A 21,770-nucleotide genomic window follows, 5' to 3' on the forward strand; every position below is an offset into this window, starting at 1 on the left:
CACCAACACTAAAATAATGCAGTAAAAATTAATGTAAAATTAAACAAAAATAATAAGAAATTAATATAACTATAAAGAATTCGATACAAATGTGATTGTTCATGCAGTGATGTGTTTCTCCATAATTAAAAAAATACAATTTCAAAAACATTGTGCTATAATGGTAAATATAGGCTACTGTATTTTTAAAATATAATATATATTTTCATTTGAAATAATATAAAACATTTTCTTGAAATAAACTGTTTTAACAATATTACACAGAAAAATTACTTGTCAGGTTTTTTATTAATTATTTAATATTTATTAAATTATTAAAATATTGTTTATTAATATGATAATGCGATTTATAATTTAAAAATATTTTTTAAAAAGTATTTTACTTTAAAAGTATATATTGCATTTTAAAATATAACACAATTTCATATAGAATTATTTATAATGTTTACTTGTAAGAAAATGTTTTATCAATATTCTATAGCAAAATTACTACAAAATGTTATTATTAATAACTTAATATTTATTGAATTATTAAAAACATGTTACTTAATAGTATATACTTTACCATTTAGAGTGAAATATAATGTTTTAAAAGATGATAAAGTATATAAAGTGATACATTTTGTCTTTTACAAAGCACAAATTATGAATTACTTATTATTATTTATACAGTGAGGAAAATAAGTATTTGAACACCCTGCTATTTTGCAAGTTCTCCCACTTGGAAATCATGGGGTCTGAAATTGTCATCGTAGGTGCATGTCCACTGTGAGAGACATAATCAAAAAAAAAAAATCCAAACTATTTATTTGTATGATACAGCTGCAAATAAGTATTTGAACACCTGTCTATCAGCTAGAATTCTGACCCTCAAAGACCTGTTAGTCTGCCTTTAAAATGTCCACCTCCACTCCATTTATTATCCTAAATTAGATGCACCTGTTTGAGGTCGTTATAAAGACACCTGTCCACCCCATACAATCAGTAAGAATCCAACTACTAACATGGCCAAGACCAAAGAGCTGTCCAAAGACACTAGAGACAAAATTGTACACCTCCACAAGGCTGGAAAGGGCTACGGGGAAATTGCCAAGCAGCTTGGTGAAAAAATCATTAGAAAATGGAAGAAGCTAAACATGACTGTCAATCTCCCTCGGACTGGGGCTCCATGCAAGATCTCACCTCGTGGGGTCTCAATGATCCTAAGAAAGGTGAGAAATCAGCCCAGAACTACACGGGAGGAGCTGGTCAATGACCTGAAAAGAGCTGGGACCACCGTTTCCAAGGTTACTGTTGGTAATACACTAAGACGTCATGGTTTGAAATCATGCATGGCACGGAAGGTTCCCCTGCTTAAACCAGCACATGTCAAGGCCCATCTTAAGTTTTCCAATGACCATTTGGATGATCCAGAGGAGTCATGGGAGAAAGTCATGTGGTCAGATGAGACCAAAATATAACTTTTTGGTCATAATTCCACTAAACGTGTTTGGAGGAAGAAGAATGATGAGTACCATCCCAAGAACACCATCCCTACTGTGAAGCATGGGGGTGGTAGCATCATGCTTTTGGGGTGTTTTTCTGCACATGGGACAGGGCGACTGCACTGTATTAAGGAGAGGATGACCGGGGCCATGTATTGCGAGATTTTGGGGAACATCCTCCTTCCCTCAGTTAGAGCATTGAAGATGGGTCAAGGCTGGGTCTTCCAACATGACAATGACCCGAAGCACACAGCCAGGATAACCAAGGAGTGGCTCTGTAAGAAGCATATCAAGGTTCTGGCGTGGCCTAGCCAGTCTCCAGACCTAAACCCAATAGAGAATATTTGGAGGGAGCTCAAACTCCGTGTTTCTCAGCGACAGCCCAGAAACCTGACTGATCTAGAGAAGATCTGTGTGGAGGAGTGGGTCAAAATCCCTCCTGCAGTGTGTGCAAACCTGGTGAAAAACTACAGGAAACGTTTGACCTCTGTAATTGCAAACAAAGGCTACTGTACCAAATATTAACATTGATTTTCTCAGGTGTTCAAATACTTATTTGCAGCGGTATCATACAAATAAATAGTTAAAAAATCATACATTGTGATTTCTGGATTCTTTTTTTTTTAGATTATGTCCCCCCCCCCCCCAATTATTTATATGTTTATCTTGCATACTTGGTTAGGTAAAGATTTTTGCTGCATTTTTACATTGTTTCCCACCAAATGAATGCTATTTTTACAGTGTAATAGAGTGGACACATTTCAGTGAGTGTCTTTAAAGATGCTATATGACCAGTTACAGATATGCTGTTGGTAAAACTGGGCCTTTCAAGTGCACTGCCAACCAGACGGTCTTATTTTAGTAAGCTCCCAGTACAGATAAAAGCGAACATGTTGACAATTACTGTTTCAATTACTTTATCAATCTCCATAGACGACACACACTCACAGCCGTTATCTGCCCGACAACAGAAACCAAGCCGCAGGGCCTCTCTGGCGGATTTCTTTGGAAGTCTTACTAATTTAATTAAAGGGAAATTAGGTCTCAAAGAGGAGCACTGCAGATTGCAACACCCCCAGGGAAATGAAGTCAGAATGAAGTTTGTTTAATGGTGTGAGGCGACTGAGTGGGGCTTCAGTGAGAACTTTGGTTAAAGAGGCAATCTCTCTTACAAAGGGATGAGAGGAATATTAAAGATTCGCTTTTTACTTCACGTCCGCTGGTGTGGAAGGAGAAATTGGGCGCCAGTCAAGAGCGTTTCAAAAACAAACTGTAACAGCAAGTTCCTCTGTAGCGAGAAATATGCAAGCTTGAAAACTGCCCGGGTAATTTTCTCGCTGATGAAAAAATGGAAAAGGGCTCCTTCATGCCTCACTTCCATTCTGGAACAGTTCTCCCTCACGGCTCAGTCCAAGTGCTTTTTGAACACGTTTTGCTGAGGGTGTCAGAACTACTCGAGCTGGATTGTATCGAGGTGTGTTCAGCCGTGATCTACACTTGTACAACATTTGCGAGGGTCAAAGCATTCAAATATGTCCCGAGAAAGATAATAACCACACTCGGTGAAAGGTAGAGTGTAAAAAAAAGGGGAATAGAAGGACTAACAGAATAAAAAGTGGATCATTTAAACTAACATCGGGATGTGTCAGTAGTGATGTCTGCACTGGGGAAAAAATTGTTGTTTCAACTTAAAAAAGTAAGTGTTCGTGCTGGCTTAAAACTTTTACGTTTAGTCAACTCAAATATCCAAGTTGACACTTAGTACAACTTCACATTTCAAGTCGACTAAACTTAAAATGTTTAAGCAGCACGAACACTTACTTTTAAGTGGAAACAACATTTATTTTAGTGTAATTTAATGAAAGATGTGCTAAACATCAATCCATTTTGCACAGGTCCTGTCGACTAAAATAAAACTTTAGAGTAAATGATAAAGAAAAATCAAGTGCACATTATCAAACAAAGCAGTTTTCGGAAGTCAAAACATAATTTAGCTTACAAAGAAGAGGCAATTTAGTCAAAGTGGATAATTAGGACAAATTAAAGCAGGTGACAAAAACAAGATGTTCTGCTGCCTTTTTCAATTTTGTTATTCTAAAATAAGAAGAGAGAACAATTGTGTTTTATATGACATAGGCATCTTCAAAATAGAGAGATTGTGTTGGACCTCCAGTTAATATATAAAATGACTGTTTTTAAGCCTGGCCTATAAAATATTTGTATAGGACCTTAATGTAACCTAGCTATTTACAACGTAAAATACATACTTTGTTAATATGATAACAATAATAATTTTTTTTGAATGGCTTTATAATTGCACACTATAATTTTGCTAAATACATTTTATGGGATGAATATTAAACAGTAAAGTTAACTTAACATTGTATTATTATTAATATGTTGTATCACGTTTTTTATTCATATAATAAATCATATATAAATAAAATAAAATATAATATAATACATAATTATAAGTAAATCTCTCTCTCTCTCACACACACACACTGACACACACACACACACACACACACACACACATAGCCTACATGTATAATATTCTTTGGGTATGGGGTCTCGGAGCAGATGCGGGGCTCATGTGGATGTAGTGCACTGTTATGAATTATTATGTGTTTCTGCTTCAGAGGAGAACAGACCCGCTGGCTAAACCGAGAAGTCAAAATGTCCTTTGGGACTTTAGCGCGATGCAACACACTATTAATTTTTTTAGGGGTCGTGACTCATGACAGATAACAGTAAGACAACAGACCTAGCCTATTTATTTCTACCATTATGGGGACTTTCCATTGGCATCTATTGTTTTTTACTAAGTTATATTTATAGACTGTACAACAGTTTGCAGAAACGTTTAAGCGTTTAGACATTATTCAGACCGTTTATAAACCGTTTTCATTGTTAGGGAAATTGAGAGGTCTTAAAGGGATAGTTCACCCAAAAATGAAAATTCTATGATTTACTCACCATGTTGTTTTAAACTTGTATGAGTATCTTTGGTCTGCTGAACACAAAATAAAATATTTTGAAGAATGTTGGTAGCCTTATGTTGTCTTTTCATGCTCTAAATTTATTGAAAATGAGCTAATAATACAAAAATGGGCCGTTTGAAAGCATGACCCTTAGATTAGCGTCTTCTTAAGTTTGACATCGACAAAAAAATCATACCTTTTGCGTCTGCAATGTGTCATTACGTGTAGTTTATTGTCAGTCTTCTCCTGAAGAGTGAATGAGAGAACACGATGCCTTTATAGTGCACAGCACCAAACTTGTTAACATTTCATGTAAGACGTTTAAGATCTATATAACAAGTGGCATCACAACATTCTCATGAAAATAAAACTCAATCAACTGACGTATATGCTGCATTTCACTAGTAAACATTCATTAAACAGGACCTGTAATCTCTAGTCTAGATGTAAATAGATGTAAACACTTTAAAATGGCAGGTTTATAGAATTAGAAGCCTTTCCTATTTCATTTCCAAGTTATTTTTATGCTTCTCTTTAGGCAATAGAGACCCCCAGTGGGCAAAATGGGAATACATTTTTTTTTTTTTTCAACTGCTGTAAATTCAATGCTTATTAACAGCACTTCTCATGATGTAGAAAAAATGTAAAGCGAACATGACATAAATAGAGACTAAATTAAAAATCAAGAAAATGTTTTATCAAAAAAGTTACAAAAGGGGTTTCCGTTCTTTCCATGTAAAGACAAACTTGACTGGAGGTTAGTGTCACCAAAAACACATAGTTTGAGGTAATTCTTTCCCATTTTCAGTTGATATGTTCCCTTGTAGAGTTTCTCAAAGCGTCACAGTGGTGGAACGGGTCAATCAGGTTGATTGTCCTCCAATCACCCGTAATATCTCCTTCTGTATCCGGACGTCCTGTGTGTTTATGTTAGCATCTCCTACCTGACCGTCCTCGTACCTGAGGAATGACAGACAAAGAGCATGCTAAAGCGTAGACCCAGCAAACAAAAATATGTTTTATGATTGCTTTGTTAATGTTTACATTAATATTTAAAAACGCTTTATCTGAATGTTCTCTGAACGTTAAAAATATCCACATATTTAAATGTTTTAAAAACGCTTCTTTCTTCAGTTTTATAATTTATGGGATGGTTACTTTTTAATGTTCTCTGAACTTTCTTAAACAAGTAGTAACATTTTAGAAATTTCCAACTAAACGTTTCAGGTAAAAACGTTCCATGAATGTTCTATAAATTATGTTTTTTTTGTTGTGCAAATGTTTTGAGAACTTTAATAAGACCAGATAACTTTGAACAAATGTTTTATTAAAAGGTGGCATGAAATCAAAATGGACAATTTTGTTTAATCATAAAAGTTAACCTCCCCTGTTAGCTGGGAAGATACTCACACAAAAAAGAACCGTGTGCAGACGTGATCAGAAATCGGGCAGACCCAAATATTTCCATGTTTCTGTAGATCTTTGGATGTTATTACTGTTGAACAAAAATTAATAAGGCACTTTTAAAATGTTTACTATTAGTAAAAAATCTCTACAATGATTTGAATGACATAATTAGTTTTTACAGGTATTATTAACATCATACCCTCACAGAGAGCAACACAGTTCAGATTCCGACTCTGAAGAAACCTTGAATGTACGGGTCGACACTGCAAAAGAAAAATGACACATTTAACAGTGATACACACAATATAAGAAAGTAAGAAGTGTCTTTCTTGTAGCTGATAAACTAGCGATGTGAGTGCAATCCCAAAAGTGAAATAACACTTATATGACTCTGCTTATATTGTTTCCAATCAGGTTCGACTCACCTAGTACGATTAACTACAGATTGCACCTGTAATACATCCGTATCAGTCCAATCTCCACAGATAGAGTTAATACCTGTAAGACAGTGTTGACCCGGTTGTAGTGCTGTACTAATTCCTCTTTAGTAGGCATGTGGTGCTGTCCTTTTCCCATTCCTGCACACAAATACAGTCGCATTAATTAACACTGCAGTAAAACATTCAAAATTATTTCCAATACTTCAGAAAAGTTTCCTCAAAAACATAATCTGGCAGTAGTATTGATGGTACTTGGATATAAATCATTGTATAGAATGATTATCATATTCAAATATTAAGGTATTTATAAGGGTGTTTGTTTCAAAGTTTTTGATGCCAAAGACCCTCAAAACGTATGATACCTTTGCGAGGGGCCTCCTCCATAGAATATAAAGGCAGCTGTATATTTTAATACATGAAGATACATTTATGTGAGAAAACCATTTATTATGATACTATAAAGTGTCTATAATACAAAAAAACACGTTGTTTTCTAAATGACTTTAATCCCAAATTAATATAAATTATTTATAATTACTTTCTCTAACCTGTTTAAAATTTTTTTTTTTATTAATTTATATATATTGTGATTAATCTCATAATCTGACCAGTTTCTATAGAAAATAAAAATAATTTATATTTATTGTGATTAATCTCATAATCTGACCAGTTTCTATAGAAAATACAAATCATTTTTATTTATTGTGATTAATCTCATAATGTCTGACCAGTTTCTATAGAAAATAAAAATAATTTATATTTATTGTGATTAATCTCATAATCTGACCAGTTTCTATAGAAAATACAAATTTTTATTTATTGTGATTAATCTCATAATCTGACCAGTTTCTATAGAAAATACAAATAATTTATATTTATTGTGATTAATCTCATAATCTGACCAGTTTCTATAGAAAATAAAAATAATTTATATTTATTGTGATTAATCTCATAATCCGACCAGTTTCTATAGAAAATACAAATAATTTAAATTTATTGTGATTAATCTCATAATCCGACCAGTTTCTATAGAAAATAAAAATAATTTATATTTATTGTGATTAATCTCATAATCTGACCAGTTTCTATAGAAAATACAAATCATTTTTATTTATTGTGATTAATCTCATAATGTCTGACCAGTTTCTACAGAAAATACAAATAATTTATATTTATTGTGATTAATCTCATAATCTGACCAGTTTCTAAAGAAAATACAAATAATTTATATTTATTGTGATTAATCTCATAATGTCTGACCAGTTTTTAAATTATATATATATATATATATATATATACACACACACACACACATATATTATAAATATAAAAATGTGTTGATTTATATTTATTTTGATTAATCTCAATCTGATATGTTTGTAGAAAAAAATTCTAGATATATTGTGATTAAACTCTAAACTCTATTAAAAACATTTTTTGTATAAATAATTTATATTTATGGTAATTCATCTGACCAATAATATCTGACCAGTTTTTAGAAAATGATAAATCAAAAATGTTAAATTATTGCATTAAATATATTTAATGAATATCTTGGGTTAATACAATAACCTTGAAAAACCTTCTCTCAAATTTTCTGTGGACCGCCTTGCAGCCCTGGAAAGTTCCTGGACCCTTGTTTGAAAACCTCCGAAGTCCTAACTGGTATTATCATGGTGCATGTCTAGAAAATCATGGTATTACCATGGTCCCTGTCCCAAATTGTCAAAATATGTCCAAAATGTCTCTGTCTCTCAAAATGTCCAAAACGATTAACTTTTCGATGCATATTTTAAAAAAATGTAGCACCAAAGACTCATACCTGAGTATCCAAATGAGATGCTGGAGATGGGGCTGAGGTAGATGCCCTTCCCATAGGCCGCCCCATGCAGCTTGTGTCAAAGAGAACAGGAAGAAATATTGGCTAAGCCCAATATGCTAAGTAGGAAATCTGTGGTAGGGTAACACACTATATTAGGGGTAACCGTGGTACCTGCAGTTTCGTGTAGGAGGCGTTTACAAGTCCATTTCGTAGAATGGAGTGCCAGTTTTCAATATGAGAACCACTAAAGATAGAGAGCCAGGGATTAGTCACAAAAGTCAAGATTTTCATGTTGCTCCAGGCTGGTTTATGTTAGTGATCATGATACGATCTCATGCTAAACTGAAGCTCACTGAAAAGCGAACGTGCTGCCGTGGAGTTTTCGGGCGGTGCGAAAGCGGGCCTCTTTGGCAGGAGGACTGCTGAGGAGCAGGAACTGATGGGAGGTGTGCATGAACTTCAGTTGCTGGAAGAGCACAAAAACGGAGGAGTGAGACAGAGGAAATTAAGGTTTAGTCACGCTGTTATTTGAGAGAAAATGTGATCAAACGCCCTTACCCTGCTGGAGGGGAGCTTGACAAAGTGAGACCTGTTGCTGGATATAATCCTGAGAAGAAAAAGAAGATTAAGGGTCATTACAATGACAGGAAAATGTCTGAGGAAACACAGCTTTACTCACCACTGTAGCAGAGGATGTGCAAGCGGGTCCATTTTGTCCATCTGTTTCTTTATTTCAACATAAGGGCCCTGTAAAATATTAGTTTAGGTGTCACTCATTTCCTTAACAAGGAGTATGGACGGTCTATAAAATGTGAATGTTGATGTAGCAATTGTGAGTCACAGTCATAGCGCCACCAACTGGCAGCAGGAAGAGTGTCACAACAACAGGCTTTGAAATTGTCCTCTAATATTTACCAGATTCGCTTCAAATTTGGTTAGAATAATGTCAAGAGACGGATAATGTAAAATTACGTGTCTCAAATAGTGTTGGCATTTTACAAATGACTCACTTGTGTTATTTCTCGGATTGACGTGATGCTGTCTAATGCTCTCTGCAGCCGCTCGTAACTTCTTTTCTATAAGCGGAAAATGAACGAAGAAAGTCACACAGTCATTCTAAACAGGAAATTCCAGAATTCTAAAAATGAAATTAGAAACGTTTTGTTTGGTAAAGAAGCTACCTTCGGATTGAAGGCCAGAGACTTGGGGTCATGAGGGTCAACGACAGAGGGGTAAGGGTCAAAGATAATGCTTTTACGGGCAGATTCAAGTGCAGCACGACACATTGCCACCAGCAGGTCCACTACCTGTATAAAACAGTAATATTGTGAAATATTATTAGAATTCAGAATAACTATTTTCTATTTACGGGTAAATATACACTAAATGTAATTTATTCCTGTGATCAAAGCTGAATTTTCAGCATCATTACTCCAGTCTTCAGTGTCACATGATCCTTCAGAAATCATTCTAATATGCTGATTTGGTGCTCAGTTATTAATAATTGTTCTTATTATTATCAATGTTGAAAAAAGTGCTACTTAATATTTTTGTGGAAACCGTGATACTTGATAGAAAATTCAAAAGAACAACTTTTATTTTAAATAGAAAATCTTTTGTAACCTTATAAATGTCTTTAATCTAAAATTATTAATTTCTTTAAAAAAAATAAAGCACCATAAGCTCCAAATCAGCATATTAGAATGATTTCTGAATGATCATGTGACACTAAAGACTGGAGTAATGATGCTGAAAATTCAGCTTTGACAGCAAGAGAATAAATAACATTTTAAATGTATTCTAATTCTATTCTATTCTAAATCTATTCAAATAGAAAATAGTTATTTTAAACTGTAATAATATTTGACAGAATCACTGTTTTCCTGTATTTTGATTGGTGAGCATAAGAGAGACTTCTTTCAACAACATAAAAAACGTTTGACCGGTAGTGTATATACATTTTACATAAAACCATCTTATATAACAACAATAGAAGTCTATGGTATGGCATGGCTTGATTTAGCTAAGTGAAGTGTGTGTGATACCTCAGCTCCTGTGGCTACATCTTCCGCAGCTCCTGACATGACGCCCAGAGTGTTGAAGGAGAACACGCACAGTTCTCTCGTGCAAACAGCAGGCTGAACGACACAATGAGAAAATAGATTGTGATGATAGTGATATGGACGTACCAGTGATTTTCAATGGAGATTTCCAAAGTATGTGTTGTACCTTGAGCATGGAGCCGTTCTGAAAGACATGCTGTTCATCACAGACCACGCAATAATCGTTCAGAGTTGGGATCCTTTGTTCTGAGTATTTCAAAACCTAGAGGACAAAAAAGGATAATTAGGTAAGTTGGTTAATCAGGTTAAATAGTTGTATGAATAAAACAGCAAGAACGAATACAAGAAATAAGACCAATTGCAATTCATTATGCAAATATTAGAAGTGTTTTACATTTAAACGTAGAATGCATTGAATAATGTTGAGGTTTACCTGAACGAGGAAGCCGTACTCCAGGGTCGGGATGCTCTTGCAGTGCATGAGCGCTTGTGAGGAGAAGAAGAGTTGAATGAGCTGCCTGGTGGTGATGTGCACGGTGGATCTTGAGCATGGGACGGCCACAGCCTGTTAAAAAAGCACTGCGTCAATCATTTGACATAAATTGTTTAATAGATTAATATATACAAAGAGACAGTGTGTGTGTATATATATATATATATATATATATATGTTTACACATACATTACCGTTTGGGGTCAATAAGAGAAAGTGATACTTTTATTCAGCAAGGATGCATTAAGTTGCTCAAAAGTGACGACAATATATAGATTTATATTGAAATAAATGCATCACAGTTTCCACAAAAATATGAAGTATTAATATTAATATTAACAATTGTTTTCTAAAAATGTTTCTTGATTTCTGAAGGACATGTGTGATATCAGGATGCATATAGATTACATTATTATATGTAGGCATGTTTAAACGCACTTGTCCAGTTGGGTTGGAGGTGTGCAGATCTCCTTTGGTGCAGGAAACGGAGCGGCTCATCAAGCGGGTCACCCTCAACTCTTGTCCTGCTGGCCTTGCTTTCACCCCAGGGCCCTGAATTAGAGGAACACTGGAGCATCTGGGGGGGAAAATAGCCGTTAACATGTAACACTGTTAATATTACTATTAGGATATTTGGCACGTATTTTTTACTCTCTAGATCAGTGGTTCTCAACCTTTTTTACTCCAAGGTCCCCCTTCTTCTCCAAATCAATACTGCAAGTGGTTCTATGAATATGCAAATTAGCCCCGCCTCCACTCACTCACACCAGCTCAGAGATCCACTCGTTGACGATCACACGTTGACGTGATTGGTTACAAGGTAGCTTGTGAATTCTTTTTTAAAAATATTATCTCGCGGTTCCCCTTGGATGATCACTGAGGCTAGTGGGCCGAGCCCCCCCGGGTTGAGAACCACTGCTCTAGATTGGATCTTATCTTACTTGGTTATTGGTGAGAAGATGCTGAGTCCAGCTCTGAACTTCTTGATGGTTCCTCCAGCCTTAAACCAGCTGTGTCTCTTCCTCTGTTGTGCGTTCAGGAACTCGTTGCTGAGATGTCTCCATTGATTAGATACAAATGTGCTGAGAATTCTGGGAGAAGACATCAATATTTGTTGGTGTAATCATTACCGAGGCATATGCAGTATGTCAGTTTAGACAAAATAGAATAGAAACACAGCTCACCTTTTAAGCTGCACCCCAAGGCAGAAACCATCTTTACAAGTTGGCTGGAACACCTCCACAGTGGGTTCTTAAAGAGGTGGAGATGCTGTCAGCGGATTTAAGTTGAGTCACTTCCTGTCTTTCGTAACTAAAATAGTTACTCACCTGGTCCATCCAGATACTGGGAGAGGGAGAAACGAAGGCGTAAAATGATTGGCTCTGTTCTACTGACCTTCCATGCTGACGCCACCTCCTCCTGCAGAATGCAAACATTATTTTAGTAGCATTGAGATACTATTATAGATTTTTTTATATGTTGAATTTTTTATTTAAATTTTTTTATTTTCCATTTTCATTTTGAGTTAAAATTTTAGTATTTTAGTATAGTGTTTATTTATTTATTATTTCAGTTTTAATTTGAATTATTTGAGTACATCAAGCTAAGCTCAATGAAAATGTTGCATTGGGAACTAGCTGTAATGAAATACGTTTTTTATATTTTATTTTAGTTAATGTTTATTTTATTTCAAGTAACAAAAGTAATTTTTATGGTTTTAGTTTTAGTTAAAGTTAACTATAATAGCCATGAGTAGGGCATTTCTGCCCTTTTTCAAATGGCTCATTTGGAATATGTTAAATATGGAAATTATTAAAGTAAGTTCCAAAAGCTCTTACATCCAGGAAGCTGATATTAATGTGGAGGTCAATGTCCACATCGTCAATGGTCTCATATTCCCTGAAATAAAGAGAGCACGTAAAAACTCCACAGTTAGATTGATGTTGAACATTTAGTGGACAGAGGCTTCCCAACCAAGCACTGTAAAAAATGTGGCTGCAATAAGTTATAACAACTTAAACTTTGTTGAGATAACTTAAATATCCAAATTAACTAAACTAAACTAAAGTTAACTAAACTTAATATTTTAAGTCAAGCATGAACACATTCTTTTTAAAGTTGAAACAACGCATTATTTCTTAATCACAGCAATCATTTTTTACAGTGTAATAAAATAATAAAATAATCATGAACAATGACCTCAAACACAGTAGAAATAACATGATCCTCACATACAAACTTAGTTGATTTCCTTTTATTCCCACATTAGCATTTCATGGGACTTGTTGAAGCTTCGTAGGTCAAAATGTACCTGACAAAAACGGCACTTTCAGAATAGATGTCCTTCACTGCACCAACATCGATGTCCAGCTGCGGGTGTCGACCCAGGTCAGTGGCATAATGACCCTGCATAGAAACTTACGTTAGCATAAGAGTCATCTACAATGTACAAGGATACATTTCATGTCTATTGATAATATAAAATATAAAAAATATAAAAAATAAACGAAAAACTGTTATTTTAAATACATTATTGTAAGAGCCCTCTTGTTTTATTCCAATAATGTATCTAAAATAACGTCATGTCAAGGTGTATATTAATAAACTTTCAACTATGTTGGGTACATTGTTATGGTTTGCGATATATTTATGTTATATATATTTATTTCAGTTCAAATATATGTTCAAATGACGTTAACCTGACCAAGAAAATAGCATGTGGTTGGCCAGACAAGCCCTGCAATTGAAATTATGAGTCAAAATTGTCAACTATGCGACCTATAAACTTGTAGAGCCAATTCTTAGATAACATATACTGTCCTGGCTCTATGGGATTATGTCCACTGATGATAATGAATTGTTTGCCATAGATTGTTTTATTATTATTACATTATCCACACAGGTTGGAGTTTTGCATAACATTACCGAAATCATCTTGAAGGCATATTTATGGTGAAAAATCCTGTCCTTAATGACTGTGCTGCAGATCTCACATGAATATTTGCAACAACAACAAAAAAAGACCCTTTAAATACATGTTACTTGAAGTGTAGCACTTAATCAGAGTGTGTACAGCTAGATCTGACAGGGAAACCATTCTTTCATTTGTAAAATCAAAATGATGTTTAATGATTTAGCTTGCAGTTATGTTACATTGATGCTGAACTAAAACCAATAGTCATTTTACTGTTTTAGAAACTCAACCAAGTGAAAATAATGCCCCGAACGATACGTTCATTTGTTATTCATTAAGAGAGGACAGTTACTGAAAAACTGGAGCCATCTGCTGCTCCTCATACTAGGGAGCCGCCTTTAAACCTACTCTAATCCCCTGAAAACCCCACAATGCACTTTGGTAACCCCAATGCACTCTACATTCAGCCACTGACGTATGTAGATGAGCAAAATGAACAAATTATAGATAAAATACATCTAGATAGATCTATAAATACATGAATAAATGAACAAAACTAGCTTTGTTTACTAATTTAGCTAATTAGCTTCAGGTTTAGCATTAGTTTCTAATAGATTGTTTGGTAATATGCTAACCTGGGCGCCGTAGATGAAATCCTCACCATCGCTGTCACCATCCGAGTCCTCGTCGCTCCAGAATTGCTCACCGATGCTCTGAAAAAGTTATCAGGGGTCAATCACAGCTAATTTCCCCTGTGAAGCACTAATTCATTACCCATCCCACATTCATTAGACACTGAATAGCCCTTATCAGTCAGTCAGTAATCTACTCAACGGGTTGAGTGTGTCAGTAGGGCAGCCTACATCTTAGATCATCCGCTTGGTCTGGTTAAGTCAAGGCATGTTATTTGCGTACAGTGCGTTAGATAATGGTTAGCATGTTTGTTTTCCCTACCATGCTGTTCATAGATGCTGCTCTAGTGAGTTTCCTCTGCCACATTCATCCATTCCAGCTAAGTGTGGTTTGGCTAGGCTGGGATTTGTTTGGGAAGTCAACGCAGGTTGAACAAAGCCGACTGAAGGGCTGTGCTCATTTATTGGGGTCCATTAGCAAAGTCATCTCCATGGCAGTCTGTGACAGCACAATTCAAGAGTGGTAATTCATTAAACATCCATTTAGAGTTCATTTGTGTCACCACATATTGACTTTGTGTGTGGTGCACATTACAAAACACTTAAAATGTGATTGCATGTACGTATTTTATATGGAGGATTACATTTATTGTTTTTTTTATTTTTATATTGAATACAGTATTTTTAAATAAAGTTATTCTAATAATCAATAACGTGGACACTGTATAAGTCTGTTTCTGTTCTTTACAGACGTCATTTGTCTTTGTTAATTATCCTGTACACCTGTTGGATGTTCTGATGTTTTCTTTAAACAATAAATGAATGAACAAAAATATGAATGAATACAACATAATATGAGCACAATCCATAAAATATTAAACATATTACATTTGCAGTAGTTCTGCACTGTAAAAGAAAATTCCAGTCTTACCTCTTGAAGACGACAAGGCAGATGCTTTAAACGAGGTTTGTATGGCATAACCTTAACAAAACATCCCAAAATGCTCTACACCAGGAAGCGTGTGTATATAGTGAGTTGGCTGACACAAAGAGTCTTAATTAGAAATGAGTACCCCTATTGTCTAGCGTCACTGTCTCTCATCTGGCTCCACTCATGGCTTGTTTTCTCGCTGTCTCCGCTGTCTGCTTTCTCCCTGACAACACACGACAGCTCGGGCATGCTCAGTGTGTGCCGTCCGGGTCATGAGACCGGCAGCTGACAGCCAGTGTGTAGTAGCAGGAGAGGAGGGGAGGGGGTGAGCTGAAAAGACATGCCTGGTAGATCATGGAACAGAAGATCAAATGCAACCCCCTGCGTGCCCATGACCTTATATTTTCATCTCTTAATGCATGCTGTGTTATACACACACGTGTGAGTGTGTGTCGTTCATTTAACAAAGGGCAGATCTGTTGCTGTATTCTGTTCTATTCTATTGTGCTGAGTTGTTTTCTATTCTATATTCTATTCTATTTTGTTCTATTCTATTGTATTATTCTATTCAGTTTTTTATGGCGTGTTAAGTTCTATTCTATGCTTTTCTTTATGGCAAGTTAAATTAAATTTTGTGCTGTGTTATATTTTGTTATTTTCTGGTGTGCTGAGTTCTATTCTATTGTGTTTTATTGTATTTCATTCATTCTATTCTTTTTCTTATAAATTCATTTCTGTTTTGTTTTTTTGTGGTGTGTTGAGTTCTATTGTACTGTGTTAAGTTTAATTCTATCTTATCATACTCTATTGAGTTTTGTTCTAATCTGTGCTTGTGTGTTGAGTTCTGTTGTGTTGACTTGTGCTGATCTTTTCTGGTCTTTTGTGGTATCTCTGTTCTATTTTATTTTTTATTTCTGTGCTGTTCTTGAGTTGAGTTCTATTTAATTGTGTTCTTTTCTAGTTAGTTATTTTATGGTGTGGTAAATTCTGTTCTATAATGTTTTATTATATTTAGTTCATTTGTGTGTTGTTGCACGCTATCGTGTTCTATTTTATTGTGTTGTTTTATTCTATTCTATTATTTTGTAGTTAAATTCAATTCTGCGTTCTGCTCTTTTTGTGGTGTGTTGGGTTCTACTCTATTGTTTTTATTATATTCTGTTATTTTATTGAGTGATAAGTTGTATTATGTTGTGTTCTAGTCTATTGTGTTGAGTTTCATTCTATGCTATTTTTTGTGCTCCATTTTGTGCTTTGTTATATTTTGTTCTTTTCTGGTGTGTTGAGTTCTATTCTATTGCTTTTTTTCTATTCTGTTTTATGGTTTGTTAAGTTCTATTCTATTGTGTTCTATTCTAGTGTGTTGAGTTGTATTTTATTCTATTCTTTTCCTTTGTGGTGAGGTAAATTCTATTCTCTGTTCTGTTTTGTTGTTTTGTGGTGTGTTGAGTTGAGTTCTATTGTATTGTATTGTGTTCAGTTTAATTATCCTGTCCAATTCAATTGAGCTGTGTTCTTATCTGTTATTCTGTGGTGTGTTGAGTTCTATTGTGTTGACTTGTGTTCTATTCTATGTGCTGTTCTAATCTGTTTTTTTCTTTTTTGGTATGTCGAGATCTGTTCTATTTTTTTGTTCTGTTTTTCTGTGATGAGTTGAGTTCTATTTGATTCTGTGTTCTTTTCTTGTCTGTTCCTGTACTGTGTGGTAAAAAAAAAAAAAAAAACTATTTTGTTTTATTATATTGTTGAATTCTATTCTATGTTCTTTTTTGGTCTTCTGTGGTGGGTTGAGTTATATTCTTTTTTATTTTGTTGTGTTCTCTTCTATTTTGTTGAGTTGTGTTTTATTTTTTAAGTAGGCAGTTTTTATTATATTCCAAAATATTGAGAAACACAGGAACTCGCGAACCACATAAATCATAAACGAGAACCGCCAAGGGACTAAAATAAACAGGGAGTATAAATACAAGCTGAACATAATGAGAGACAGGTGCAAATCATAAGTAACCATAGAAACAAACAAGGATATAATCAGTAATCAAGGAAACTGAAACGATACAAAGCGGTGAAACAGGAACTAATGGAAAAAACAGAATATCAAAGAAAGGGTCAATAACGTAAACGTTATATATTTTATTCAATTAAATTCTATTCTGTTTTATGTATTCTATTCTATTGTTGTGTTATGTTGTATTTGGATCTGTTGAGTTGTGTTCAATTCTATTTGTTCTATTATGTTGTGTTTTGTTTGTTGTTCAATTGAATTCTATTCTTTATGGCATATCACTGGGCATTGGTATTACACTTAAAATGAATAGGCTGCCAAAACTATTGTACATGGACAAGCGATACATTTTACAGCAATCATGTTTGGAAGATTATGAATTATAAAAGATTATAAAATATTTAGATGAATTGTCTTTGAGGGCCTCAGCCCTCAACAAATCATACCTTCCTGTTCCAGGTATGTAAAGCTGCTCAACAAAGTCATTTTCATAATTTATCATTTTAACAAGAACTTTGAGTGGATAAAAATAGGTTACTTCGTGACAGTACCTCATCATTTAGTCATTATGGCGGGTGGGGAACAACACCAGAGATCTGAAAGAGATGGATGGCGGTGGAGACATGCTAGAGAGATGGAGAGAGGCCCAAATAACTGTACAGAGCAAACTGTGCAAAAGAGATCATGACAAACACTTAACCTGTCAACAGTCCGACATATCCCATTTGTATCATGTTCACGTTACACTAGGGGTGTTTTCCGTTGACATACATCTGGAGCTACAGATGGTACCACAATCATTGCTTTGCAAAAAAAACCAAATATTTTACAGTTTATGTTATATATTTTGTAACTATTGCAGCCTACTATAGAAATTAAAATATGGAAGTAACATGGTTTGTGTGTTTTACCCATCTCAGACACAACATCCTGACCTTAATCTGTAATTATCGTCTCAGACACCTGGTAATGTTGGTCCTAAAGCAGTTCCTGCAGAAATAGCATTAACAACTGCACCACAAAGTAGCCTATCTGGATACTTTTAAGTCACAATTAAAATGTTAAAGGGGCTATATGTAAGAATTTTCATGTTTTACTCGCTTTTTTATTGTCAACCTGTGAAAAGCTTGATATTAAACTTAAACAACGAGACCTTCCCCGACGTCCTAGGTTGCCTATGAAAGCCCGTAGCTGATTTTTTTTTGTGTGAAGGACTCGTCGGGACGTTTTTGCCAGGAAAATCAAAAGGATGTGACGTTTACGCGCGCAACCGAGCTTCCCTGTTTGTTCTGACACATGAAATGAAATCTTATGAAGGTAATATGATGTCATAAAGAATCACATGTGCAGGGTAAGATTTGTGAAAGTGTACATAAGATTGCAAGCGTAAATACAATTTCAATCCAATAACGTTAACACCAGCTCGAAATTCATTATTAACTCATATAGTCAGCCTAATGGTGCACAGCTTATTAATCATGATTTATTTATGTACCATGTATGCGTGCATTAAAAGTAAAATTTCGGCAACGAGAACGATGCTGAGCCAAATTAAGATAAAGATGTGTTCTGGCGACTGGAGTGTTTATTGAACCAATCAGATAAGAGTAAATCGAGAGTCAGCGAGAAGCTCATTTGATTGGCTACATGATGAAGGTGGACCCGCCTTCCTCTTCGCGCTTGCAAAACTCAGTGAGTGAGAGAATCATGCCAAAACTGTAAGTGCAGGTAAAAGAAAGAAGCAACTGTATAAATCTGGTTATTTCGGGAACTTTTTTGCGGGAAAAATGAAAGTCAGAAGAATACAGATCATATTTATTTTGCGTAAGCATGAAGCTGCAGTTTCGCAATACATGCGATTCTTTATGGCATCATATTACCTTCATACCTTTAAATGTTTAATCCGACTCTTTCTGGTCAGAAAGTGTGCTATCTGTTTTTGAAATAAAGGCCACATGGTTTTATATTTTAGGATATTTTAATGCAATGCCATTTCTATATTTTAAGTGTGGCTTATACTTGTATTAGCCAATGTAGGCCTACTGTATGTGAATGTTCTGGTTGCGCATATGTATTTTATTATCTATTATCACACACATTTTAACCAATATATTTGATTTTCTGTTACACAATTAACAATAGAATTAAGAAGCAGTAATACTATTTAAAATCCTAAAAATGTTACAGAAAAATGTATATATTAAATAACTAAATGTTTTTTTTACTTTAAATAATTAAATACAAAAATAATTACAGTAATAATATAAATAAAATAATTGCATTAAAATTAACTGAATGCCTCAACAGTTCTCACAAGCAATTTGTCTCGTGTCAAGACTGCTTTATGTTGTATGAAACAGCACATACATACGTCACTGCACATGCACTAAAATGAGGACAACAAACCTTATTTAACAACGTCTGGAGATATAAAAGAATAAAGCTGTGTAGAAACAGAGTATAGAGAAAATAACTACAGGACAAACTGTTCCACAAGAGCAGTGCTCACTGCTGTAGATGTAGACTGTGTAAGTATGGGTGTGCCTTAATAGACCTAATAGAGACAGGAGACACTTTTCCATGGAGTTAACCTGATGGATTTTATATTGTCCACTAGAGGGAGGTATGTTCAGACTAATTTGGTCTCCAATAAAAATAATATAAAAGAAAAGAAAAATCAGATTACACATTTGACCACAGAATGTTCTCAAAGAAAGCAAATCTTTCTGACAATTAATATATATATATATTTTATAGAAAATATTTATTTTGTATGTTGGCCCATTAATATCCCTCACTTTCCAATGAATTTGACAGTTATGTTAATAATAATAATTTTCAGTGATGAATTATTGACTGAATTGAATTTAAAGGTACACTATGTAACTTTTCGGTTAAAAAACAAAACTAAAATATAAACACTTATAATAGGCTTACCATACTGAATCAGGGTAAGACAAAATCACGTTTTGGAAGAAGGATTGATGATGTGTTGACTCATTATTTAAATGTTGTCAATTTAGAAAAAAAATTTTTACATGGTGTAAGTTTAAATGATATTTACAATTTAAAAAATATACATCACCAGTACGTATAACTGCAAGCCTAATTTAGACCAATGTGCAAACCCATGTAAAGAAATCCCATACCTATAGCTGTCCACTCCTTATATGCATTTTTGGATAGGTCGATGGACCGTCCAAAGATTTTCGAATGCCAATGGTAAAGGGTTTCCTTGAGACATTCCTATGAGAGGGAGAACATGTTGTAACAGTGAACAGAATTGGACTGTGCACAATTGCTCAAATGTTTGGTTGCCTTGAAGCAGTAATTTTGGCTTTAAAGTTGATTTGTTGTATTCCAGTTCTGATGTTAGTTGATGTCATGCTGTGTAAACAAAACAAATATTCACATTTAGAATTTAGTACTACAATATCTCTCACATGCATCCGTCTGTGCTTGCAGTTACAGCCTTCTTTAGGAGTGAATAAAAAGATAGACAATTGTAGAAACATAATTTTGCACAAAACCAAAACAAAGATTTTTTCTTGCAACATTTGGTAGTTAAAGTTGGCATGAAACGGAAGGTGCGATAGTGTTTTTTTTTCCCTATTGTGATGTATATATGAGTGAAACGTCTTTTCGAACAATAAGAAATGTAGAGGCGGCTTTATTTTGTCCATTGGGAATTGATTGGATGGTTGTGGAGAAGATATGTCTCTGAAACAAGAAGGGGAAGTGATTTTGATTAAAGATGAGGGGACATGAATACATAATGATGTGCACGGATAAATAATTTATAATAAATCATACAAAATAAGAATTGTCAATTTTGATTTAACGGTGACTTTAAAGCAGGTAGAATTAGTTAAACCTGAACTAATTTTAGACAGGAAGTTATGGATTTTTAAAGGTCACCCATAGGCCTAGTGTTACCATCTATCCATCAACTTGAAGGGTAAGTATGTGTAGTGAATTTAATGACAGAGTAATTATGACAATACACACAATATTTGGATATAATATATGCAAAACTTCAGATGATCTGACCTTTCCTGATCTGTGGAAATGGCAAACAGAGTGATGAGCAAGCCTTTCTATCATTGGCATCAAAGTTTCAGCTGTAGGCCTTGAGCTATTATTAGTACTCCAGATGCCAGTAATGGCTGGTATTTATGAAATGACATGAAGGAGTGGTGAGGGTGTTGGGGGACAGTCATGTCTACTGTTCTTTTCATTGAGTGAAACACGATCATACAGTACTTAAAACAGCAATACAAAATCAAAATGGCATGCAAAATTAAAGTCTTACAATATGGGAATTTGAATTCATGCGATAATGAGCTTTTTGTTCGTTAAATCCCAAAATGAAAACATCAAACTTACTTCTTCAGATGACGGTCTCAAGTTCATTCCTATTAACTTGCAGGTGGCGTCTGATTAACTAAATTCGCTCAAGATGAAATAACACCTAATACATAACAGAAGTATATACATATAAAATATATATCGTATTATTAATATCATTAATGTAATCGTATGCGCTACATTGAAAATACCGAACTATAATATCCATCCGATCCTGTCGGAAGAAC

General features: G+C 34.5%; 1 protein-coding gene across 4 annotated transcripts; it reads right to left on the reverse strand.

Moving 5' to 3' along the window:
- Positions 1-4,681: 4,681 nt before the first annotated feature.
- Positions 4,682-21,762, reverse strand: parp6b (poly (ADP-ribose) polymerase family, member 6b). Of its 4 annotated transcripts, none has more exons than XM_082159297.1 (26): positions 21,740-21,762; positions 21,562-21,646; positions 20,325-20,421; positions 15,171-17,801; positions 14,562-14,738; positions 14,243-14,320; positions 13,005-13,099; positions 12,532-12,592; positions 12,022-12,112; positions 11,878-11,944; positions 11,635-11,784; positions 11,132-11,270; positions 10,634-10,765; positions 10,367-10,462; positions 10,183-10,275; positions 9,319-9,444; positions 9,148-9,213; positions 8,817-8,884; positions 8,696-8,744; positions 8,491-8,603; positions 8,309-8,381; positions 8,138-8,207; positions 6,374-6,453; positions 6,075-6,138; positions 5,879-5,963; positions 4,682-5,428 (listed from the first exon to the last, which is right to left on the reverse strand). In XM_082159297.1, exons 5-26 carry the CDS (start codon positions 14,604-14,606, stop codon positions 5,332-5,334), a joined length of 1,938 nt encoding a protein of 645 aa, XP_082015423.1. In that variant the 5' UTR covers positions 14,607-14,738; positions 15,171-17,801; positions 20,325-20,421; positions 21,562-21,646; positions 21,740-21,762; the 3' UTR covers positions 4,682-5,331. The 4 variants fall into 4 exon arrangements, 3 of the variants coding, with proteins under 3 accessions (XP_082015423.1, XP_082015422.1, XP_082015424.1); XM_082159296.1 differs by having other exon boundaries at positions 21,735-21,751; XR_014202649.1 differs by lacking the exon at positions 4,682-5,428 and having other exon boundaries at positions 5,918-5,963; positions 6,301-6,453; positions 21,735-21,751.
- Between the last annotated feature and the right edge of the window lie 8 nt (positions 21,763-21,770).

This window comes from Leuciscus leuciscus (assembly GCF_965113295.1).
Source record: "Leuciscus leuciscus genome assembly, chromosome: 25".
NCBI classification, from domain to species: domain Eukaryota; kingdom Metazoa; phylum Chordata; class Actinopteri; order Cypriniformes; family Leuciscidae; genus Leuciscus; species Leuciscus leuciscus.